Source organism: Peromyscus eremicus, chromosome 8a (assembly GCF_949786415.1).
Source record: "Peromyscus eremicus chromosome 8a, PerEre_H2_v1, whole genome shotgun sequence".
In the NCBI taxonomy this organism is placed as follows: Eukaryota; Metazoa; Chordata; class Mammalia; order Rodentia; family Cricetidae; genus Peromyscus; species Peromyscus eremicus.
The window spans coordinates 53,048,985-53,070,128 of NC_081423.1; the positions used below are offsets into that span (position 1 = coordinate 53,048,985).

Here is a 21,144-nt window from a genome sequence, read left to right on the forward strand (position 1 = left end):
CGATTGGGGGCTTCAGGACACAGAAATCCCCAAAAGGATGGAAGAACCGACGAAAAGAGGAGAAGGCAGCGAGACCGGGCCAGGGAGCTTTTGGTCCAGACGATTCTGATTCTGCGAGGTCAGCGATTCCCTTCTGTGTTCTTCAGACAGTGGGTTTCCGGAATTCAACCAGCAGGAGACGGTGGCGAGCACCGGCCGGACTCGGAAGGGCTCAGCTTCTGGGTTTCTAAGTAGGTAGCTTTTGCAATTAGGAGAGTCCACGCCGGGTTCCGACGGCCTGCCCAGAGGCCTGGCCAGGCTTAGGGGCGCGGGTCCCAACAGACGGAGGGCGCAACTGATGGGAACCGGTGGCGAGCCGTTCTGTATGGCTGGAGAGAGAAGATGCTCTCGCAGTCAGAGCCGAGAGTGTCCCAGGACTCTGTTGGCAACTGCCGGAGTCTCGGGACTCGGGCGTTACCGCCTTCCTGGACTGTCGCAGCAGCCGCCGAGGTCCTCTCCACCCCCAGGAAGTGGTCTAAGGGCAGCAAGTCAGTGGCCCTTTAAGCGGCAGCCCCGCCCCGTAGCGCCCCGCCCTCCGCCCCCGTGGGCTGGCTGCTGGGGATGGGAGCCGGGACTCGCCACCGACGGGAGAGACGGGGCGGACGGGCTGGACGGGCCGACGCGAGCGGGGGTGGGGTGATTCACAGGCTTCACTACGGATGTGGCCGCGACGGCCCGCGTTCCCTGCAGGTGTGCATGACCTCACTAGCACAGCTTGGTCGGGGCAGGAGTCTGCAGTCCCTCTCTTCGGAGAAAACCGGGGCCTCGGGGTTGGCTCCCGGTCGGGAACTCCCGAGGGGGCGGGTGCTGAGCCATCGCATTCCAGGGATGCCTGTGGGCCACCCCGGCGTGCCCAGGTCCCCACGCGGGTGGCTTCCCTTGTCGCCTGAGCTCGAAAGCCCCTCCCGCCAAGCCACTGGGTGCTAGTCAGCATCCTCTTAGAGAAACCCTAACCTCTAGAGAAGCCACAGCGCCCTGCACTTAGTGGCCGCTGCGCCCAACACCCTGCCAGGCCCCAGGTGGCGCACAGTAAGGGAACTGGGAAAGAAAAAGCAGCGACTTTAATGGAGATCAGGCAGGCCGTGGCAAAGTGGGGAGGGGCCTGGAATCAAAGCGTATGGAGGTCGTGACTGCGGCGGCTCAGTTTCTCCGGGTCGTCCGATGCCATGAGGGAGAAGTCTCGGAAGATGTCGAGATACGTCTCGTCTCCTGAGGAGGACAGGGGAAAGGTTGGAGGGCTGGACGGTTGGGCTACTACGGAAAGCATCACGGACAGTAGGCGTGGATCTGGCCGGGCAAGCTCTCCAAGTAGGGGTGCATCGTAAGCGCATCACGGGTGCCTTTTCCTTTGTTCCGAGGGTCAGGCACGCTCCATGCGCCCAAACCGTGTTTGTTGAATAAACAATGGCATTATCGCAGTTGGGCACTAAGGGGGCAGGTAAGCAAGGGCCAGAATTCCAGTGTGGACCGGGGGTCTGGGTGAATAAGTGGTTACTTTACCTGCCTGGCCCTGGGCCGCTTCGGCCTCCCTCATCTTCGCCAGTCGTAGCCTGAAGGGTGGGAATTAAGGAATAAAAGACTTCACTCTCTTCCTAACTTCCCATCCTTTGCCTAATTCCTCATCCTTTGAGCTACATCACTTGGTAAAAAAAAAAAAAAAAAAGAATACCTCCCCGATGACTAGTGCTTTAAAATGCAAACACATTAACTTTTCTGCAATGTTGATGGACGAACAATGGCTCCCAAGGTGAACTCCCATCATCTCACCCTGCCCCACCCCCTACCCCCAAAGAGCTTTACCCCACCCCTCCCCAGACCTCACCTTCCAGGTCTGGTTTTGGCATTAGCCCCACCCCAAAGATGAACGCAATGCCCAAGCACTAGCCCGACCCTCTGGCATTCTCACAGGGTTACGATGTCAGCGTTGGCAGCTTCCATCGCGATAGTCAGAGGGTCCCTGCCTTCCGCGTCTCGAGCCCCCAGATCTGCACCCCGTTTCAGGAACAGGCAAGCCAGCCTGAAAAGGAGAGCTAAATTCAGCTGCAGCCTTCTTCAGTTTCACTCCCAGAAAACTCCCTCCCCATGGTGGCATTTCCGCTGCACCCTACCCTGTGTGGCCAAGAATGGTGGCATGGTGGAGTGGGCCCCGGCCAGCACTGTCTGCCTGATTCACATTCGCCCCGTTCTGGAGGAGAAACTCACAGGCCAGAAGAGAATTCTGCATGGAGAGATCGAGGAGGGGATGACAGTGTTAGAGGTGGAGTTCTCGGTATTTTAGGGTGGCGTAATTAAGACATGGGAGTGTGGTATTCAGGGTACAAGTAGGTGTTAGGCTTGGCTGTCGCTCTTTACATGTTCATGTATTTAATCTTTCCTGCACTCTGATGAGGCATGCTGGTGCTCTTTTTTTGTTTGTTTTGTTTTGTTCTTGTTTGTTTGTTTGGTTGGTTTTTTTTTTTTTTTTTTTTTTTTTTTTTCCGAGACAGGGTTTCTCTGTGTAGCTTTGCACCTTTTCCTGGAACTCACTTGGTAGCCCAGGCTGGCCTTGAACTCACAGAGATCCGCCTGGCTCTGCCTCCCTTGTTTGTTTTTTTGAGACAGGGTTTCTCTGTGTAGTTTTTGATGCCTGTCCTGGAACTCACTCTGTAGAACAGGCTAGCCTCGAACTCAAAGAGATCTACCTGCCTCTGCCTCCCGAGTGCATGTGCCATCACCGCCCAGCCTGCTCTTCCTCTTTTTAAAAGATATTTTTATTGTTCTTTTATGTGTATAGGTGTTTTGCCTTCATATATGTCTGTGTACCACATGAAGTGAATGAGGAGGCCAGAAGAGCGTGCTGGATCTTCCGGCACTGGAGTCATAGTTATGAACTGCCTTATGGGTACTGGGAACTGAGTCCTGGTCCTCAGCAAGTGCAACATAAGCTGAGCCATCTCTCTGGCCTCCTGGTAGTCCTAGTTTACTGATGAGACTAAAGGCCCACAGAGACTGACAGTTTGTTTAAAATCCCATGCAAGTGGTGGGTCCAAGATTGATTCACCACCTCCAAACCACACTGTTAACACCCTGTCTGTGGGGTTTCCCTATGGGATGGAGACCCCTGGGAAGGTCAGGAGGAGCTTTAGGGTCAAGTAGAGGAGGTCAGCATGGTCCTTACAGCAGCTGTGGCCCGGATCAGAGGTGTGGCGTTCCCCTGACCCCCGTTGACCCAGTTGACATCAGCTCCATGGGCCAGGGCATCAGCCATGGTAGGAAGAGATGGAGGATGCCCAGCAGCTTGGAACAGCAGGGCCCCAGGGTGCAGGCTTCCCAGGTTGTCAGATGGGGACTCTGTTGAGGAAAATCAGTGCTGGGTCTGGGGAGAAATCTTCAGCACAGTCCCCAGATGCTGTGAGGCGGTAAGTCACGTCTAAACTGTGGGGAGGCCCTTGTGACTCAGGGCTGTGGTGAGAGATGGGAGTGATGTGTATGTGCATACATGTCGGGATGTATGTGTGCAAGGCCCCGGGTGTGGAAGAGATAGTATCACTCACCTCAGCCTGTCCAACCACCAGACTGGCTGGATGCCAGAGGTGAACTCCCAGACAGACTCAGCTCTTACCTTCCTCTGCCCAGGTCAGGCTCGTACCTCCTTTTCAGGCGTTGCCAAGCTCAACCCCTCTCCTGCCTCTTCTCATATTGGAGATTGCCTCCTCAAACTCCCCCTCCACCTTTTTGGGGGGCTTTATTTTATTTATTTTATTTCCGAGACAGGGTTTCTCTGTGTAGTTTTGGTGCCTGTCCTGAATCTCGCTCTGTAGACCAGGCTGGCCTCAAACTCACTGAGATCCACCTGCCTCTGCCTCCCGAGTGCTGGGATTAAAGGCGTGCTCCACCACCGCTGGCAGAGATACCCCTTTTGTGGCTCTCCCTGACAGATTCCACCCCACAATTCTCCCCATGCTCAATGCCACGCCCTACTGTATCCCCCTGAAACTACGGTCTGGTCCTTCTGACTTCCTCCAGGGGATGTTCTCATTGTCTGCTGCCGTATAGGACCTGGCCCAGTAGTGAGCACACAGCAATGAGCTTAACAGTCTCTACCTGACTTGGACCTGACCATCCCTGGCTGCGGCCTGAGAGAAGGCTTTGGGGGCACAGGAGGATGTCCTCTCGGGGGTCCCCTGCCACCTCTTCGTCCTCGAATTTCAGGAAGCTTGGTCAGGAACTTTTTCTCCACATACTTGGCATGAATCCAGGCTTCTTTTTCCTGCCTGGATGTTGGGAGAAGAGCTAGCCTTAGGCCCTTCATCCCATCCCCACCCTCCCGCAGTGGAGGGGAGCCCTGGGCACCTTCACCCCAACCTCACCGGGAGCAGCTGGGCCCTGGCTTCTTTACTGCCATGGCCTCCACACGGGCCTCGTAGATCTGGTTGATGACGACATTTCCCAGCTCGCACATCAGCTTGAGGAGGCCCAGGAGAGGCCAAGGGAAAGAGGTGGGGTAATGGGGTGAGTCTCTGTGAGTCCTCAGGGCTCCTCTGTCCTCTGTCTCCACAATAGCCCAAGTTACCTTCACTAGTTCTGGTTCCCAGGAGTCAAGGGTCAGAGACCGAACTTTGGAGAAATGAACACCGAGGCTCCTGGAGGGCCAGAGGGAGAGTCATGCCCTGTGTGGGCAGTGGCCTGGGAAGGCTGTTGCTCCTGAAAAGACTAAGAAGCCAGGCTTGTGTGGAGGCTGTGCGGGGGAGCGGGGCCAGGAAGCAGGGCAGCAAAGGCCACATATCCTTGACCGGGCTCTGGCCTGTTCATCATCTTTCCCTTTATCTTGTTTCATTTTAAGGTCTCATGCTCTCTAGCCCCTTTTCCTTTCTCATGGTACTCTGGTCTGGAACATTCTTCCTATGCCACCTCCCTTCTCTCTGTGTATAGTTCAGAATGGTGGTGAGGCCTCTAGAACTTGGTAGGCCTTCACAACCTATTCTTTCTTTGGGCTCCGTTGGCTATCCCACCCTCAGCAACCCTAACCCATGCTTCCTCTGATCAAGACAATAAATGCCCTGGGCTGGGCAGTGGTGGCGCACGCCTTTAATCCCAGCACTCCGGAGGCAGAGGCAGGTGGATCGCTGTGAGTTCTAAGACAGCCAGGACCCCCTTAAGCTTGTCCATACCCAACTCCCATGTGCACTTTGTGCAGCAAGCTTGGTGACCAGTGACAGAGAAGAACATAAGAAAAAACCAGGGTAGGGTGCATGAGAGGGTCCTGATGATGGCCATATTGCAGTTGAAAGCGGGGCTTATGCTTGGGGTCTTAGGGAATGACCTGTGGATGCCGGAACACTGAATGCAGAGGGTGACACCGAGGTTGATACTGGCCCACTCTGGGGCTGGCTCCCTGCAGTCGCAGCACTGGGCATTTCCTTCTACACTTTGTACCTGGGCTGCCACCTGCCCAACTCCTCCAGGTTCCCTTCCTCTGGCTGCCCCACCACAGCCCAGAGTAGCAGCAGAGCCCAGGGCAAGGTATCCTGAGACCTGAGGGAGACAGGGGAAGAAGGAGTGAGCAAGGGGCCTAAGGGTGAGGGGTGCCCCACCTCCCAGGACAGAATGGCTCCCAGTGCCCATATTAAGATACCTGGCCTGGCCCTCGAGGGCTGTTATCAAGGTGAGCCTGGCTGAAGGCCGAGGCGATGCTGCTCTGAACAGCATTAGTCCACAGCTGCAGGAGGCGCTCAGAGTCAGCCTGGAGGAGGCAGGACCTGGGGGGGGGGGGTGAGAGTAACAGAGGTGGGGGTCTGAGGTCAGAGGGCCATGAGGCAGAATGGGCAAACTGACGTGCAGCTATTGCTGAACTGGTCATATGGATTTAAAATATATTTACTTATTTATCTATCTCTACTGCAGATTGGACCCAGGGCCTCGTGCATGCTGGGCAAGCACTCCACCTCTGAGCTACAGCCAAGCCATCTTTATTTTACTTTGAGATAGAGTCTGGTACATTGCTCAGATTGACTTCAAACATGCTAGTAGATCAGTCAGGCCTTGAACTTTAAAAAAGACATTATAGCCCGGTGGTGGTGGTGGTGGTGGTGGTGGTGGTGGTGGTGGTGGTGCACGCCTTTAATCCCAGCACTCGGGAGGCAGAGGCAGGCAGATCTCTATGAGTTCAAGGCTAGCCTGGTCTACAGAGCTAGTTCCAGGACAGCTAGGACTGTTGCACAGAGAAACCCTGTCTCGAAAAACAAAACAAAACAAAACAAAACAAGACATTATATTTAAATATGTGTATGTTTGTATGTGTATACATATGCATAGTACATTATGGAGTTGGTTATCTCTTTCCACCATATGGGTCCTGGGGATTGAACTTAGGTTATCAAGCAAGTAATGAGCATCTCATTGGCCTGTCTATTCTTGAGACAGGGACAGGCTGTGTTCTTCAAACTTAAGATTCTCCTTTGCCTCCCAAGTTTGAGCATTACAGATGTGTACCACCATACCTGCCTATCAGCAATATTAAAATCCAGGTGGTCCCTGATTTACGATGGTTTGACTTAATATTTTTCAATATTAATGCACAAAGCTATATTTAAGCAGCCATCTTGATTTTGATTTTCAGTGGAGTATTCAAAAACACTTTATTGTAAAAGAGGCTTGTAACAGTAGGCTAACGGGTTTTTAGCATGTTTAAGGTAGGCTGTCTAGGCTAAGCTATGTGAACAGTAGGTTTTTCAATATCTTTTCAACTGATGATGAATTTATTGGAACATAATTCCCATCATAAGTGAGTACCTGTACTTCAGCAACAATTGGCAGTATCCCCCAAAACATCTCCTACCACCCTGTCCTCTCAGCAGCGGCTCCCTGCTTCAACCAGCCACCAAAGAAAGGGCCGAGCCCTGGAGCTGTTCAGGGAGCCTCATCTTGGCGGCCTTGCCTTTTTGGTTTGTAACTATTTAGACATATTAAAATATTGCCCCCAAGGGACTGTCCTTACTTGCTGGTGGACACCACCTCGAAACAGAAACGCCTTTCTGAGTCTGGACAGAGCTTCACGGTACAGAGACGAAGGTCATCCACCACCACAGTAACGGGGTCCTGCCAAAAAGTGATAAGGGGGCCACGAACCAGCATAGTAAGTGAGGGCTGAGTCTATCTAGAGTCCCAGCACCCAGTACCTACCTTATATTTCTTCTGGTAAACCAGTTGGTTGTTCTGAATGGTGAACCAGCGTCTGGAGGAGACAGACGTGGTTAAGTGCATGGGCAGCCTGGGGACAAGCTCAGGAATGGATAGAAGAGAGGACTGTGCTCTTTGCCCCCAAGTAGCTTGCTGAGAGGTGTGGGCTGGCAGTCCCACAAGACATTGCAGAGAATGGTGGGAAGTTGTGCAGAATGGGACATGGAAGGGGTGTTCCTCTCTGCTGGGACAAGCCAGATCGGACATGTTTATGAAGCCTACTTTCCAGCGGACAGCAGTAAGGCTACCCTTCAACGCCTGATCCTCCTGCCTCCGTCTCAAAGGCTAGGCTCACAGGCATATGCCACCACACCCAGCTTTCTTCTTTTAACTAAAATATGTTTATTGTTGCAATGATTTCTTTTCTAGTTGTGGCCAGTGTTGAAGGAGATAAAGGTGGTAAAACTCTGGAACAGTGGAAAACCCTATTTCTGGGTGTGTCATGAGGGCGTTCGAATCACCCCCACTTCTACAATTATTTGTTTGTTTTTTTTTTGTTTTTTGTTTTTTTTTTGGTTTTTCGAGACAGGGTTTCTCTGTGTAGCTTTGCGCCTTTCCTGGAACTCACTTGGTAGCCCAGGCTGGCCTCGAACTCACAGAGATCCGCCTGGCTCTGCCTCCTAAGTGCTGGGATTAAAGGCATGTGCCCCCACCATCCTGCAAAAGTTGCTTTTCTAGCTAGGCATGGTGTTGTGCACCTGTAATGCCAGCTTTGGGGAGGTGGAGGCAGGAAGATCAGGAGTTCAAGGTCATCCTTGGCTACATCGTAAATTTGAGATCAGCCTGGGATACATGAGATTTGTAAAAAAAAAAAAAAAAAAAAAAAAGCAGACCTGATAAATAACGGTTCTGACTTATTTGTCTGCACACAGAATTCCAATCCTCATGGCTCCTCCTCTCAAGTGCTAGGACTTCAGGCATGATCCACCACGTCCAGCCCCTGACATTTTATTTAGAATCGGGAACCCTGGGCTGTGGATTTAACTCAGTGGTAGCTTCTTTGCCTAGCAGGGTTGAGGCCCTGAGTTTAATACTCAGCCCTTCAAAAAAAAAATTGAAACTAAATTTTACCCTCTCTGCCCAGACCATCATCAGATCCTGTCCCTTCTGTACTGTTTCTCTTTTCTGTAACATTATCATCCCTTTCTTTTACACCCTCCTCCCCTTTTTTAGACAGTGTTTTGCTTGGGAGCTCTGCCTCGGCCTCCGTAGTGCTGAGATCACAGATGTGCATCACCATACTTAACTGCTGGCAGTATTCTTTTGCTACCTTTTCTTTTTGTGTGATGGTCTCTTTATGCACTCCTGGCTGTCCAGGAACTTGCTCTGTACAACACGCTGGCCTTGAACTCAGAGATCCACCTGCTTCTGCCTCCCCAGGGCTAGGATTAAAGGTGTGTACCACTGCGCTGGTCATTTTATTATTACCTTCTAACATGGCATGCAACTTGTTTAGGTGTCTGTCTGTCTGTCTTTGCTGACTCAGGGTTGTATCTTGATGTACTTCACACACGGTAACCACCCATTCAAGAATGTTCCATTGGGTGAGCTGGGGTGAGTCACTTGTCTCCTTACCTGCTCCACGTCTTAAAGGCATTGCTGGCCCGTTTGAAGAGATGTCCCTCCATCACCAAGCCACCAGGCCCCTCCTTTAAGCTTGGCTCTGGCTCCTCACCACCCAGCTCCTGGGGGCATGAGAGGATCAAACCATGTGAGGCAGACGGAGACCGAAGTCACAGGCCTGCGTCCCTCTTGCCCCTGCAGCAGCCCTCACCTTCTGCTTCAGTAACACATGCCTCTGCTCCATGTCTCTCCTCTCTCTCGCAGAGTTCAAGACCAGGCTGTGTAACTGGGCACAGGAGGGACATCTCACATGTCTGCGTTTGCCCCAACCAGGCCAGGAGAGTCATCTTAGCGTCCCCTAACCTCCCTGCACCAACTGCCTAGGGTCCTTCACCTGGGCACCCAACTCCTTCCGATACTGAGCCAAGCGGTTTAGCTCCTCGTGGCCCTGCTGGAAGTAGGTAGCCTGGGCCTCTACCAATCGCAGCACCTGAGGGACAAGGCGGGTAGGGGGCAGGACTGAGGAAGGACACCCCTCTCCTTCCCTCTACCCTCCCGCTCTGTCAGCAGGTCCCTCTCCATTTTTGCTGCTCCTGAAACTCACGAACTCCATGATGTCAAACTTCCTCTTATCCTCGATCACGTTGACCTGAAAGGTCCAAAGAGACCTCGGGTCAGCCTTGAAATGACAGCACTGTCTCCCATTGCACCCTGGGGACTCCCCACTCTTGAGGTGACACCTCAAGGTATCCCGGAGGATGGGTTAGGGTAGGCACCTACCTGCAAGGCATAATCCAGTGCCCGACTCCGGTACCCAGCTCGGGCGGTCCTCAAAGCAGTCCCAGCCTCCTCTGCTTCTTGGACACGACGTCTGGGGACCTCTGCGTTGTGGGTAAGGGCAGCCTCCAGGCTCTCAGCGCCTCTCCAGAAATCCCTGCGAGCCTCCCGGAAACCCCGGAGACCTCTAGAGTTAGGGAAGACAAAACAAAAGCAGATTTACCTTCCCATCCCCAGGGAAGAAAAATCTCAGGATCACCCCTCCCCCCAATATCCTGTCAGTTAGCCCGTGAGAGGAAAATCCTGGGGACCCCGGGGATGGGAAGACTGGAGTCAGGCCACTTCCCACCCACCCTCATAGCTGCTCCTATTGGAGAGGCCTGTGGTAATGGTTAGAGAGGTGGAGGGCTAGCTAGTGTCTGGGAAGTAAGACCCCCCCTTTCCCTCCCATCTCACTCCTTGACCAGAGTCTGGATTTGCTGCTGCAGCGTGTGTTGAGTAGCATCAAGAAGCTCCTGTTGGATGAAGTTGACAAGTGAGAGTCAGTGTCGTGGCCAACCCTGCCCCATCCATCCATCACCCCCAGGCCAACCCTGCCCCATCCATCCATCACCCCCAGGCCAACCCTGCCCCATCCATCCATCATCCCCAGGCCAACCCTGCCCCACATCCCCCACTCACAGCGTGGCTGTCCAGCTTGTGGTTTAGGCTCACAGTGAATTTCTCCAGACACTCCTGGGCAAGAAAAACCAGAGAGAAAGTACCAGGTATGGGACATCAAGGTCCACCCAAAGTCCTGCATGCTGGACCCAGCTTTGCTCTGGCCTGGGCTCTGCAGACCCCAGGTCAGCCCTCCTCTTCCTCAGCATCTCCTGATCCCAGTCCCCCACCCCCACCCCCCATCCCCAGCAATCACAGCTCTGGTTCAGAATCATCACATACCGCCATCATGGGCTCCGGTGGGCCCAGGTGAGCCAGGTCACAGATGCCAACTACGAAGGCACGGCTGGCGGCAAGGTAATGATGCCCACTTTCCAGGAGGCAGGTTCCCAGCTTGAGGAGCTGGGGAAGAACGGAGGGCAAGAGTGAATGGTACCAGTGGCCAGACGTCAAATGACGCTCCACTTCGCCCCCTGCCCCAGGCTGTACAGCCCTTTCCTAATCTCATCCACTGTCCCACCCAGACCAAGGAAGCTCCCCCACTTCAGACTCACACCTGCAATGCCATTATCTCTACTTCCTAGCTTCCTTTTCCTGTGTCTGTTTCAAAATTTCTGCCCGTTCCTCCAAGCTTCTTCCCAAAGTCACAGTCATCTTGACTTCTCAAATATCTCTCCCCGTCTAATCCGACCTGCCCTTCTGTGCCTGTTGGAGTGAGGGGCTCTCCCTAAAACCCCATCCTCCTTGCCCTGTCTTGTTCCTAGTACCCATTCTCTGCCTGGCTAGGTTCAGTTCTACAGCCTTTGGGGTGTGTGTGTGTGTGTGTGTGTGTGTGTGTGTGTGTGTGTGTATGTGTGTGTGTCTCATTCTGTACTCTCTAAACATTCCCTTGCAAATATTAACTAGGCATTGAGGCTTCGGGATCAGGGACAAGTAAGATGTTGGGGTGCTCAGTTGTCCACCTTGCAGCACCTTTTAAAATTAATTTAAATTAATTTATTTTTCTTTTAATGTGCATTGGTGTTTTGTCTGCATGTATGCCTGTGTGAGGATGCCAGATCTCCTGGAACTGGAGTTACAGACCGTTGGGAGCTGCCATGTGGGTGCTGGGGATTGAACCCGGGTACTCCGGAAGAGCAGCCAGTGCTTTTAACCGCTGAGCCATCTCTTCAGCCCCTACGGTGCCTTTGGAATAGTCAAAGAGCTATAACTGATCTGGGAAGGGAAAGCCAGATGGCTGAGTGGAGTCCCACATCAGTCTCCTCACCCCTGGGCCCTGTTATCCACAGAGCTATGGCCGTGTCACCCTCAAGGTGACAAGGCTAGACTTTAGCCATGAGTTGCCATATTTTGAATGGAGCAACTGTCTGTGGAGCCCTTCAGCTTGGCCCAGGGTGGTAAGAAGTCACAGGGAGGCTTTGTGAAGAAGAGGCAAGGCCCCAGGACCCAGGTCTTTCCAGCACATTTTTCTGGGGGCTGGTGGACACTCCTGAGAAATATAGTCTGGGCTGAAAGTGACTAGGGCTGAAATTGGCTAGCATGATCAGCAGTGGTCAGGAGACTGACCAAGAGCAATTCCTATCAGTCCATGACAAGGAGACAAAATGGCTACAACTCAATGCAGATCAGCAGACTGTCTAGTTCTCCTGTGTATACAAGCCCCTTTCTCCCATATTCGAGAAAAGACCTTTCATAAAACTGAACCAATAACTAGCCAGGCATGTGACACAAGCCTTTAATCCCAGTACTTGGGAGGCAGAGGCAGGTGAATCTCTATGAGACTGAGGCCAGCCTGGTCTACAAAGCAAGTTCCAGGCCATCCAAGACTATATAGAAGGACCCTGTCTCAAAAAAACAAAACTAAACCAATGATTAGTAGTACGTCTATATGATAGAATTGCAGTCAACAATAAAGAGGAACTATTAATGCACTCGACAACTTGAATGGACTTCAAACACATTGTTATCCCCAGTTGTTTTTGATTTAAGATATTTTTATTACTATGTATGTATACATGTATATGTTTGCACATGAGTCAGGAGGACAGAGGGAGGTCAGATCCTTCGGAGCTGGAGTTACAGGCAGTTGAGAGCCTCCAGGTGTGAGTGCTGGGAACTGAACTCAGGTCCTCTGAAAGAGCAGTATGTGCTCTTAACCCCTGAACCATCACTCCATCGCCTTTAATTTTCTTTGAGACAGGGTCTGTCTATGCAGCCATGGCTGTCCTGGAACTTGCTATGTAGACCAGGCTGGCCTCAAACTCACAGAGCCCTGCCTGCCTCAGCCTCCTGAGTGCTAGCAAAGGCATGTGCCACCACACTGGGCTTCCAGTTTTTTAGAAAAGCCAACTTCAGCCGGGTGGTGGTGGCGCACGCCTTTAATCCCAGCACTCGGGAGGCAGAGCCAGGCGGATCTCTGTGAGTTCGAGGCCAGCCTGGGCTACCAAGTGAGTTCCAGGAAAAGGCGCAAAGCTACACAGAGAAACCCTGTCTCGAAAAACAAAAAAACAAAAACAAAAACAAAAAACAAACAAACAAAAAAAAAGGGCTGGAGAGATGGCTCAGAGGTTAAGAGCACTGACTGCTCTTCCAGAGGTCCTGAGTTCAATTCCCAGCAACCACATGATGGCTCACAACCATCTGTAATGAGATCTGGTGCCCTCTTCTGGCCTGCAGTCATACATGCTGTATACATAATAAATAAATAAATCTTTAAAAAAAAAAAAAAAGAAAAGCCAACTTCAGGCCAGTGGGATGGCTTAGCTGGTAAAGGCACATGCCATGCCAGCCTGAGAACCAAAGTGCAGTTCTGGAGCCCATGGTGAGGGGAAAGAATTGACTCCTGGAAATTGTCCACTGACCTCCCCATGTGCATTATAGCATGTGCACCTGCACACACACACACACACACACACACACACACACACACACACACCACGATCGAGAGACAGAGAGAGAGAGAGAGAGAGAGAGAGATCAGTACTCCTGAGGCAGAAGCAGGCAGATCTCTGTAAGTTTGAGGCCCAGTCTGGTCTACATAGTGAGTTCTAGGCCAGCCAGGGCTACATAGTATGATGACCTTGCCTTTAAAAAAAAAAAAAAAAAAAAAAAAAAAGTCCACCTCCTTTGAGCTAGGATTTCTCATTTCTCATTAGCCTGAAGCCCAAAAGTTAGACTACACTGGGCAGCCAGAAAAACCCAGTGATCCTCTTGTCTCCATTTCCTCAATACTAGGATTATAAATGCATGCCATACATACACCTTGTCACTTTTATGTAAGTGCTGGGGATCAAACTTGGGTCCTCATGTTTGCAAGGGAAGCCATCTCTCCTGGTCCCTGTAGACTTGATTGTTAATTGTACTGTGCCAATGCCAATTTTGAGGTTTGATAATGAGAAAAAATTGCATTAAATGTCATCACTGGGGGAAGTTGATGGGGACATGGCCTCTCTTTGCAATTACTGCAAGTGTGTTATTAACTCGCATTGAACAACTCAATTAAAAACATTTGGGGGCTGGAGAGATGGGTCAGTGGTTAAGAGCACTGGCTGCTCTTGCAAAGGATCCAGGTTCAGTTCTCAGCACCCACATGGTGGCTCACAACTCTCTTTAACTCCAGTTTCAGGGGATCCAACGCCCTCTTCCAGCCTCTGCAGGCACTGGTATGGAAGTGATGCACAGACACATACCCAGGCAAAACAGCCATATATATAATAAAATAATAATAAAAAAAAGTCTAAGAATTACTTACACTGGGGATATAGCTGCTGCCTAACATGCAGGGGGTGGATTCGATCTCCAGGAGGGAGGTAGAGGTCAGAGGATTGGGAACTCAAAGTCAGGTTCAACTACAAGGTAAATTCAAAGCCAGCCTGGACTATGTGTGACTCTGTCTGGAAAAAAAAAAAAAGGTAGACCAGGCTGGCCTGAACTCATAGAGATCTGCCTGTTTCTGCTTCTCCAATACTAGGATTAAAGATGTGAGTCACTGGGGGTTGGAGAGATGGTTCAGAGGTTAAGAGTACTAGCTGCTCTTGCGGAGGTCCTGAGTTCAGTTCCCAACTACCACTTTGTGACTCACAACCATCTGTAATGAGATCTGGCGCCCTCTTCTGGCCCTCAGGGATAAGTCCAGGCAGAACACTGTATACATAATAAATAAATAAATCTTAAAAAAAAAAAAGATATGAGTCATTTTGTGTGTGTGTGTGTGCGCGCCACATGTGTAGAATATCTGAGGCCAGAAGAGGGAATCAGATCTCCTGGAACTAGAGGTTATAGGTAACCATGAGCCACCCGACCTGAGAGCTAAGAAATGAATGAGTCCTTTGGAAGACCAGCAAGGACCAGCAAGCCATCTCTCTTGTCCTAAGCCCCTCCTCTCAGGGAGCGTGAGGAAAGCTTGTGACTTGCTGCAGACTGGCAGAGGATGGCAAAGGCAATGGGATGGCACTCCATGTTACACCATGTGACACCTCACTAGCATACACAATGACTTTCTTCCTGTCAACACGCAATAAGGCTAGGACATGTCTGCAGCAAGCCTTGGGACGGGGACCTGTGGGTCGCCTCTGGAGATTAGGCCCCTAGTCCTATAATGGCAGTGAAATATGAACTAAAATTTGTCAACAACCACATGATCTTGCAAGAAAGTCCCAGTCTTCAGATGAGACCACAATTTTGGTTGAGACCCTGACTGCTGTTTAGGTGACCCAAGCCAATAGCTTGTTAAACATCAGTAGAAAACTCACAGAGCATGTCAAGGCTGGAGCTTATATAAATGCACACGAACGAACGAACGAATGCATCTTATTTTAAACTTTTGAAGGCACGGGATGTTTTCTCTATCTCTGCAGACACCCCCCCACACACACCCCTTTTTAAAAAGAGACGCCTCACTGTAGTTTTGCCCAGGCTGTCACACACTCATGGTGATCCTCCTCCCTCAGACTCTGAAGTTCTAGGATTACAATTATGAGCCGTCATGCCCAGGTACAGTTAACTTTCTATGACTTGGTAACTCATTCCCCGTGTACCACTATCTCCCTGGCCCACCCCTCTTATTTCAGTCCCATCCTGGATCTTGTTTGCTCCGTGATCACCTTTTCCAAGCGGGTCTCCAATTCTGACACTTCAGCTTCCACCAGTTCAATGGAGGCTCTGGGAAAGGAGAGACAGGGTCATGAGAACAGAGCTTAGGTCCACTGGGTTCTCTGCTGGAGTCATGGGGTGGTGGGTACAGACAGACAGATGAATTGAGGATGGCCGCCCACCCAGGACCAGATATTACTCATGTGCTATTACTGTGCACATTCTAAGCTTCAATAACCCAGACCAGAGCAGGAAATGTCGAGAGGGTGGATGTGGCCAGGGCAGGAAGTTGCTAACCGCCCCAGGGCAGGTGCTGGGGGAGGGGTTCCAGTGAAAAGGAAGAAGGAATGCCAATTATAAAGGCCAGAAGGTGCAGACAGGCAGAACAGAAGCTTGTTGGAGAGCATGGGGCTTTTGCTTTTTGCATTTTGTTTTTAAAGGGTTTCACTCTTGTAGCCCAGGTTAGTCTGGAACTCAGAGCAGTCTTCCTGCCTCAGCCTCCCAAGTGCTGGGATTACAGGTATGAGACGCCAGGCCCGGGTTGAACAGCAGATGCACCATTTCCCACCAGTTCCCTCTTGTCTCTTTATGACCTAGGCTCTAAGGGAGGTCCAGCCTGGGACATGCTGTGTGTTTGTCAGGGCATGTGGGACCTTCCTTCCCCTCCTTAGCCTCCTGGACCTGCACACACTTACCGGAAGCGAGGAGAGTCCTTGAGACATTCTTCAAAATCTAGTTTGATCGTCATCTCAGATGACCTGCTTTGGCCCAGGCAGGTGGGGATGTAGGTAGATGCACTCCCCACCCCCCAGGAGGGGTATTGATGAGGAAGAAGAGGTCCTCTGGCAGAAAGGGCCTGGGTCTGCAATTCTTTCCCCAAAGGGAAAGGGGTGACCCAGGAGGAGCTCTCACCCCAACACTTGTAGGCAGCTCTGGGAGGGGTAGGGGTGGGGCCTGGGCAGAGTCGATGCTGAGATCAGAGAAACCACAGCCCCGCCCCCAGAGACTGTCTGCTGTCCCCTTCCTTCTGGGACCCTGGTCTGTCTTTGCTCCTTCCTCCTTTGGTGAATACATTTTTTGAGGGTAGGCATGATGATCTAGAGTCAAAGATGTCTCTGTCACTTAAGAGTTTGTGTAAGGGCTGGAGAGATGGCTCAGTGGTTAAGAGCACTGACTGCTCTTCCAGAGGACCCTGGTTCAATTCCCAGCACCCACATGGCAGCTCACAACTGTCTGTAACTCCAAGATCTGACACCTTCACACAGACATTCATGCAGGCAAAACAAACAAATAAAAATAAGTAAATAAAAATAAATAATTATAAAAAAGCAACAACAACAGGATCCCACTATGTAGAATAAGCTCTCCTCAAATTTGTGATTTTGCTGCCTTAGCCCCTAAGTGCTGATCCTAAGAACCCAGTCCTCTGGTTGCTCTCAGCTTCTCTCGCTTGTCTCTGCTTTCCTGATTTATTGTGCATGGACAACCCCCTCCCCAACTCTCCCAGGCAATGATAGAGCAGGCCCAGGCTGGGCATCCAATTCCCAGCACTCAGATTCCTGATGTTCTCTTTATTGTCCACTAGTAGAGTGGTAAGGGCAGAGGAGGGCTGCCCTCACCCCGTCCTCAGCTGGCTACATTTTCCATGGTCTAGGTTCTTTTTCCTGAGTCCACTGGAGCCGCAAGGTATCATCTAGAGAAAGAAGAAGTTGGGCTTTCTTGCAGCAGGGGTAAGCTCTTGTCCATGTGATCCTCAGATCTCTAGAACCTATCCACTAAATCCCAGGTTGCCATACAGTCATGGTTATGTCCAGAGAACCCTAAATGGTTTTGCCACACCCAAAGGGGCTTCCGATAGGACCGGAAGTGCCTTTGGGATTCTCAGTAACCCAGGTCAGACCTGAAGAACCTGCAAGTAACATGAGACGAGGGCAGGGGCACCTAGCAAGCTGCTCGCTCTGTCCTTCCTCCCCCAGGCTGGCTGTCCTTCCCAGCTCTCACTGCTCATCTCGTCGTCTTCTATGTCCTCTCCGATCTCCGGGTGCGAACAGGACCTCAGGTATCTTCCTTTACTGTAATACTCCTTACGCTGCAGGGCAGTCTCCTCCCTGAGGGTCGAGTCTGAAGCTGAGGGGAACTGGTTTCTGAAAGCAGCAGAATCTGAAAAATCACCCCAGACAGTCTGAGTCTGTGGCCACCTGCTGTGCCTATGAATCCTAGGTGTGCATGGCGGGCCGCTAAATGACGGGAGAAGTTCAAGTCCCCAGTTCCCCTCTACCACCCCTCCCCATTTTAGAAAGCCCGCAGTGATCTGCATTCCCCAATGGTTCCCTCAAACTGTCATCTCTGGAGGAGGCCACCCTGTGTGGAGACTCAGCTCCATTTGTCCTGTCTTCCTTGGAGTCCACCCCCAACCACTGCCTCTCTGTCAGACAGCAGGACTGTAAGCCTATGCTCTGAAGAAAGCAGAATACAGCAGAGAAACGAGAAGCAGAGCCAAAGAGAACAGATACGAAAAAAGCAAAGTTCACTGGGCGGTGGTAGCAGCACACACCTTTAATCCCAGCACTCGGGAGGCAGAGGCAGGCGGATCTCTGAGGCCAGCCTGGGCTACAGAGGGAGTTCCAGGACAGCTAGGGCTACACAGAGAAACCCTGTCTCTAAAACAAAACAAAACAAAAACAAAAAGAAAGAAAGAGAGAAAGAAAGAAAAGTTCGCCGGGCGGTGGTGGCGCACGCCTTTAATCCCAGCACTCGGGAGGCAGAGCCAGGTGGATCTCCGTGAGTTCGAGGCCAGCCTGGGCTACCAAGTGAGTTCCAGGAAAGGCGCAAAGCTACACAGAGAAACCCTGTCTCGAAAAACCAAAAAAAAGAAATAAATAAATAAAATAAAAAATAAATAAATAAATAAATAAAAAGAAAGAAAGAAAAGTTCAAGGAGATGTGGACTCTGGAACAGCCTCTTGTCTACAATTCTCTTCAGTCCCTGGGCCCCGTCACTAACCACTGGTGTCTAGGCCACGGCTGTCAGTCACCAGGACAGTCTCATTTTTGACTCCTGGGGCCAGTCTTCCTGGCCAGCCTTTCTCCACGGGCCTGGGCTTCAGGTCCATCATCACACTTTGATTACTGCTGCTGATGCTGGCACTAGCCCCGCTGCTGCTGTCTTCCTCACTGGTCAAGGGCAGGGTTTTCAGGGTCTTCAGGAACTTCCCTTCATTGTAATGTATCTTTCGGTGCTTGTCAAAATCACTGGAGTCTGTGGGCCAGTGTGGAAGCTTGGCTTTCCCTCCGGGCTCTCCCTGGAGGGTCCCTGCCACTCCACCTCCCTTCGCATCAAGGCACCCCCACCCCGCATCTCACATACGTGTCTTGGCAAAGTTGTCCACAGCCTTGGAGTTTTTGTTATCTCCATACTGGAGGACCTTGGGAAGGAAATTGTCCATTGTGGCAAACCTGAGGGAGGGAGACTGGTTGGGGGCACAGAAGGGAGCACGCAACCGTCGGGGCAGGTGGTGGGTGGGGACCAAGCCGGTGACCCCCGGATCAGTTTTGGTTATGCCTGAGGAGGACTGTAGTACCGACCATTTTAGGAGTCAAAGAACAAAGCTATCTGAGACTGGGTTCAGAGGTGTGGGGTCGTGGGCACAGCTCTGCAGGACTCTCACCTCTCTGACAGTGATTCAGGGGTCACCTTGGGAGAAGACCCGGCAGACAGGTCCTCATCATTGTCTTGCAGCCTGCAGAGGAGGAAGCAGTGCTAGTACCTGAGGCTTCCCTGCCTCTTCCTCATAGTCCCTTGTTAGAACACAGGAGTCCAGGCTGAAAAGCTAGGCTTAGGACTCAGCACCTGTGGTAGGGGGTGCTGGGCTCATCCGCCTTCATAAAGCCATAGTCTTTGTCAGCAGGGTGGTAGGTGGCCAAGATGTTCATTTCATCCCAGCGCTGAGACTTCCTAAGGTGAGGGAAGAACATAGCAAAGGAGGACGCTCTTCCAGTAACCCTCTCCTAACAGAGGGGACTCCTTCATTCTCCCAGGCATTCAAAAAACTCTTCTTACATTCGCTTATAGAGGTTAGGATTGGAGCCAGATGCCCAGTGGTAATTTCAGGGCGGTGTGGCCAGGATTTTGTGACACCTGCCGCCCTCCCCAAGGCTTTGAACCTCAGATTTCCCTCCCAATCGGTCTCACCTTCTGCCCCTACCACGGCCTCAGGACTCCGCCCCCTTTTCCCTGGCTCCCTCCCATCTCAGGTTTGCGGGTGGGCTGCTGGCTAACAGCTGAGCTGCTTACTTCTCCGCACTGGAGGTTTTCTTCATCAAGATGGAGCTGCTGTTTTTTAGGATGCTCCGGGGCCGTTCCTCAAAGTTTTGAGAGTGCAAAAAAGTTGACCCGGACTGTGGACTACTCTCCGAGCTGTACACTTTAGGCTCCCCCGGCCCAGGGATGGACGCCCTAGCTGCACCAGTTCCAGTGCCAGGGGATTTGCTGGACCCAAGACTACTGCCTGCAACCTCCCTGAGTTGCGGACAGGGTCCGGAACTGAGGGTCACTGCCTCTTCCGAGTGCCGGATTGGCCCGGGACTGCGAATGACAGTGGCCCCGGAATGCGAGAGGGGGCCAGTACCGCGAAACAAGGCTACTCCGGAGGGCAGTCCGGTGTCAGTTTGTATACCTCTGACACCTCCAGGTATTGCCCTAGGAACCCCCCGAGGGGATTCCGCACTGACAGACGCGAGAGACTCCGGCTTCTCCATGGCTCCGCTCGGTAGCCGCTTCAATTACTCAGCCCAGCCGCCCGGCTCCACATAGCCCCGCCCCTTGGCCCTGCCCCCCCGCGGTGGGCGGGGCGCTGGGGGCTCCGGGTCAGAGCGGACCGCCTCCGCCTCCGCTCCGGGGCGCCGCGCTGGAGCAGGTGAAAACAAGACTATCGACCGACCGCGGCCCGGGAGCCCCTCCGCACGCCCTTCGCTAATTGTCACACCCAAAGACTTTCTTTGTCTCTGTAATTTGTTCCCGCCCTTCTCCATCATCGCTCTGCTCCGAGTCAACCAATCAGAGCCAAGGGGCCTGGCCAGGGGCGGGCCGCCTTGTGACGTCATAACCCGGAGGCCCTGCAAGCTCCGCGGCGTCCTCTGAGTAGGGTCGGGCTTCTGTTAGTCGCCCTCCGGTAACCTCTTGGAGTTAGCAGCTCCGTTGCTTGAGATGACCTGTCGGGGTATCGCTAAGGCTCTTTATTAGGACTTTTTAAATCTAAGGGTCTCCGTGGCTCGGAGCTCAAGTTGGTCCTGAACCGGCCGCGGGCTCCTCCCCCCCCCCCGCCCCCGTCAGCTCCCTGCGCCTCTTAGCAGCGGAGTGATGCAAAGTGTGTGGGGTGGGGGCGCGGGACTAGGCCGAGGAGAGGCGTGATGCGCGGATGGATTGCGACATTTCCGGTGTCGGTCTCCTGGAGGACTGAGACTGGGATTTATAGCACTGCCTTTTGTCTGTCCCCCAAACAACGTTCATATCGCTTTAAAGCGTGCAGTGTGAAGGGAAGCCGCGACTCGTTGTGTTAACGCGAATACCTGACCAGGTCTTTCCCCGGCAAGGGTTGGGTCCTCGGCGCCGCGCGATGTCGCAAAGTGGATTCGGGCGCTAGCGCGCCTTCGTCGCAAATACGCCTGCGGCGGGCGTTTCTTCCACTCACTGTCGCAAAAACTGCCCCAATCCTCCCGTCTCCGCTAGCCGCTCGCCTCCCGCTGTTGCCGTAAAGCAAGCCCCTCCGACCCCGTCGTCCTTCCGTTCCCCTCGTG

At 52.3% G+C, this 21,144-nt stretch overlaps 2 protein-coding genes across 3 annotated transcripts; both read right to left on the bottom strand.

Moving 5' to 3' along the window:
- Positions 1–1,083: 1,083 nt before the first annotated feature.
- Acap1 (ArfGAP with coiled-coil, ankyrin repeat and PH domains 1) lies at positions 1,084–16,150 on the bottom strand. Its single transcript, XM_059271005.1, has 22 exons — positions 16,044–16,150; positions 15,360–15,417; positions 10,540–10,659; positions 10,279–10,332; positions 10,054–10,112; positions 9,601–9,784; positions 9,425–9,469; positions 9,215–9,310; positions 9,032–9,106; positions 8,833–8,942; positions 7,201–7,252; positions 7,016–7,116; positions 5,654–5,777; positions 5,342–5,553; positions 4,592–4,661; positions 4,389–4,483; positions 4,123–4,292; positions 3,197–3,369; positions 2,148–2,257; positions 1,946–2,056; positions 1,540–1,589; positions 1,084–1,248 (listed from the first exon to the last, which is right to left on the bottom strand). Exons 1-22 carry the CDS (start codon positions 16,094–16,096, stop codon positions 1,148–1,150), a joined length of 2,223 nt encoding a protein of 740 aa, XP_059126988.1. The 5' UTR covers positions 16,097–16,150; the 3' UTR covers positions 1,084–1,147.
- A 196-nt stretch (positions 16,151–16,346) lies between these two features.
- On the bottom strand, positions 16,347–20,461 carry LOC131917285 (uncharacterized). Of its 2 annotated transcripts, XM_059271007.1 has the most exons (8): positions 19,643–20,461; positions 19,199–19,303; positions 19,017–19,088; positions 18,716–18,804; positions 18,353–18,607; positions 17,350–17,508; positions 16,968–17,041; positions 16,347–16,445 (listed from the first exon to the last, which is right to left on the bottom strand). In XM_059271007.1, the coding sequence occupies exons 1-7, from the start codon at positions 20,104–20,106 to the stop codon at positions 16,983–16,985; spliced, it is 1,203 nt and encodes a 400-aa protein (XP_059126990.1). In that variant the 5' UTR covers positions 20,107–20,461; the 3' UTR covers positions 16,347–16,445; positions 16,968–16,982. The 2 variants fall into 2 exon arrangements, with proteins under 2 accessions (XP_059126990.1, XP_059126989.1); XM_059271006.1 differs by lacking the exon at positions 16,347–16,445 and having other exon boundaries at positions 16,905–17,041; positions 19,643–20,460.
- Positions 20,462–21,144: the final 683 nt, after the last annotated feature.

Coding starts and splice junctions, on each gene's coding strand:
- LOC131917285 (XM_059271007.1), bottom strand. CDS start 20,106: ATGGAGAAGCCGGAGTCTCTCGCGTCTGTCAGTGCGGAATCCCCTCGG. Junction 19,304..19,642: donor AAAACCTCCAGTGCGGAGAA/GTAAGCAGCTCA, acceptor CCCTCACCTTAG/GAAGTCTCAGCGCTGGGATG. Junction 19,089..19,198: donor CCCAGCACCCCCTACCACAG/GTGCTGAGTCCT, acceptor CCTCCTCTGCAG/GCTGCAAGACAATGATGAGG.
- Acap1 (XM_059271005.1), bottom strand. CDS start 16,096: ATGACGATCAAACTAGATTTTGAAGAATGTCTCAAGGACTCTCCTCGC. Junction 9,785..10,053: donor ATCCAGACTCTGGTCAAGGA/GTGAGATGGGAG, acceptor CCCTAACTCTAG/AGGTCTCCGGGGTTTCCGGG. Junction 4,484..4,591: donor GGGAACCAGAACTAGTGAAG/GTAACTTGGGCT, acceptor GGCCTCCTCAAG/CTGATGTGCGAGCTGGGAAA.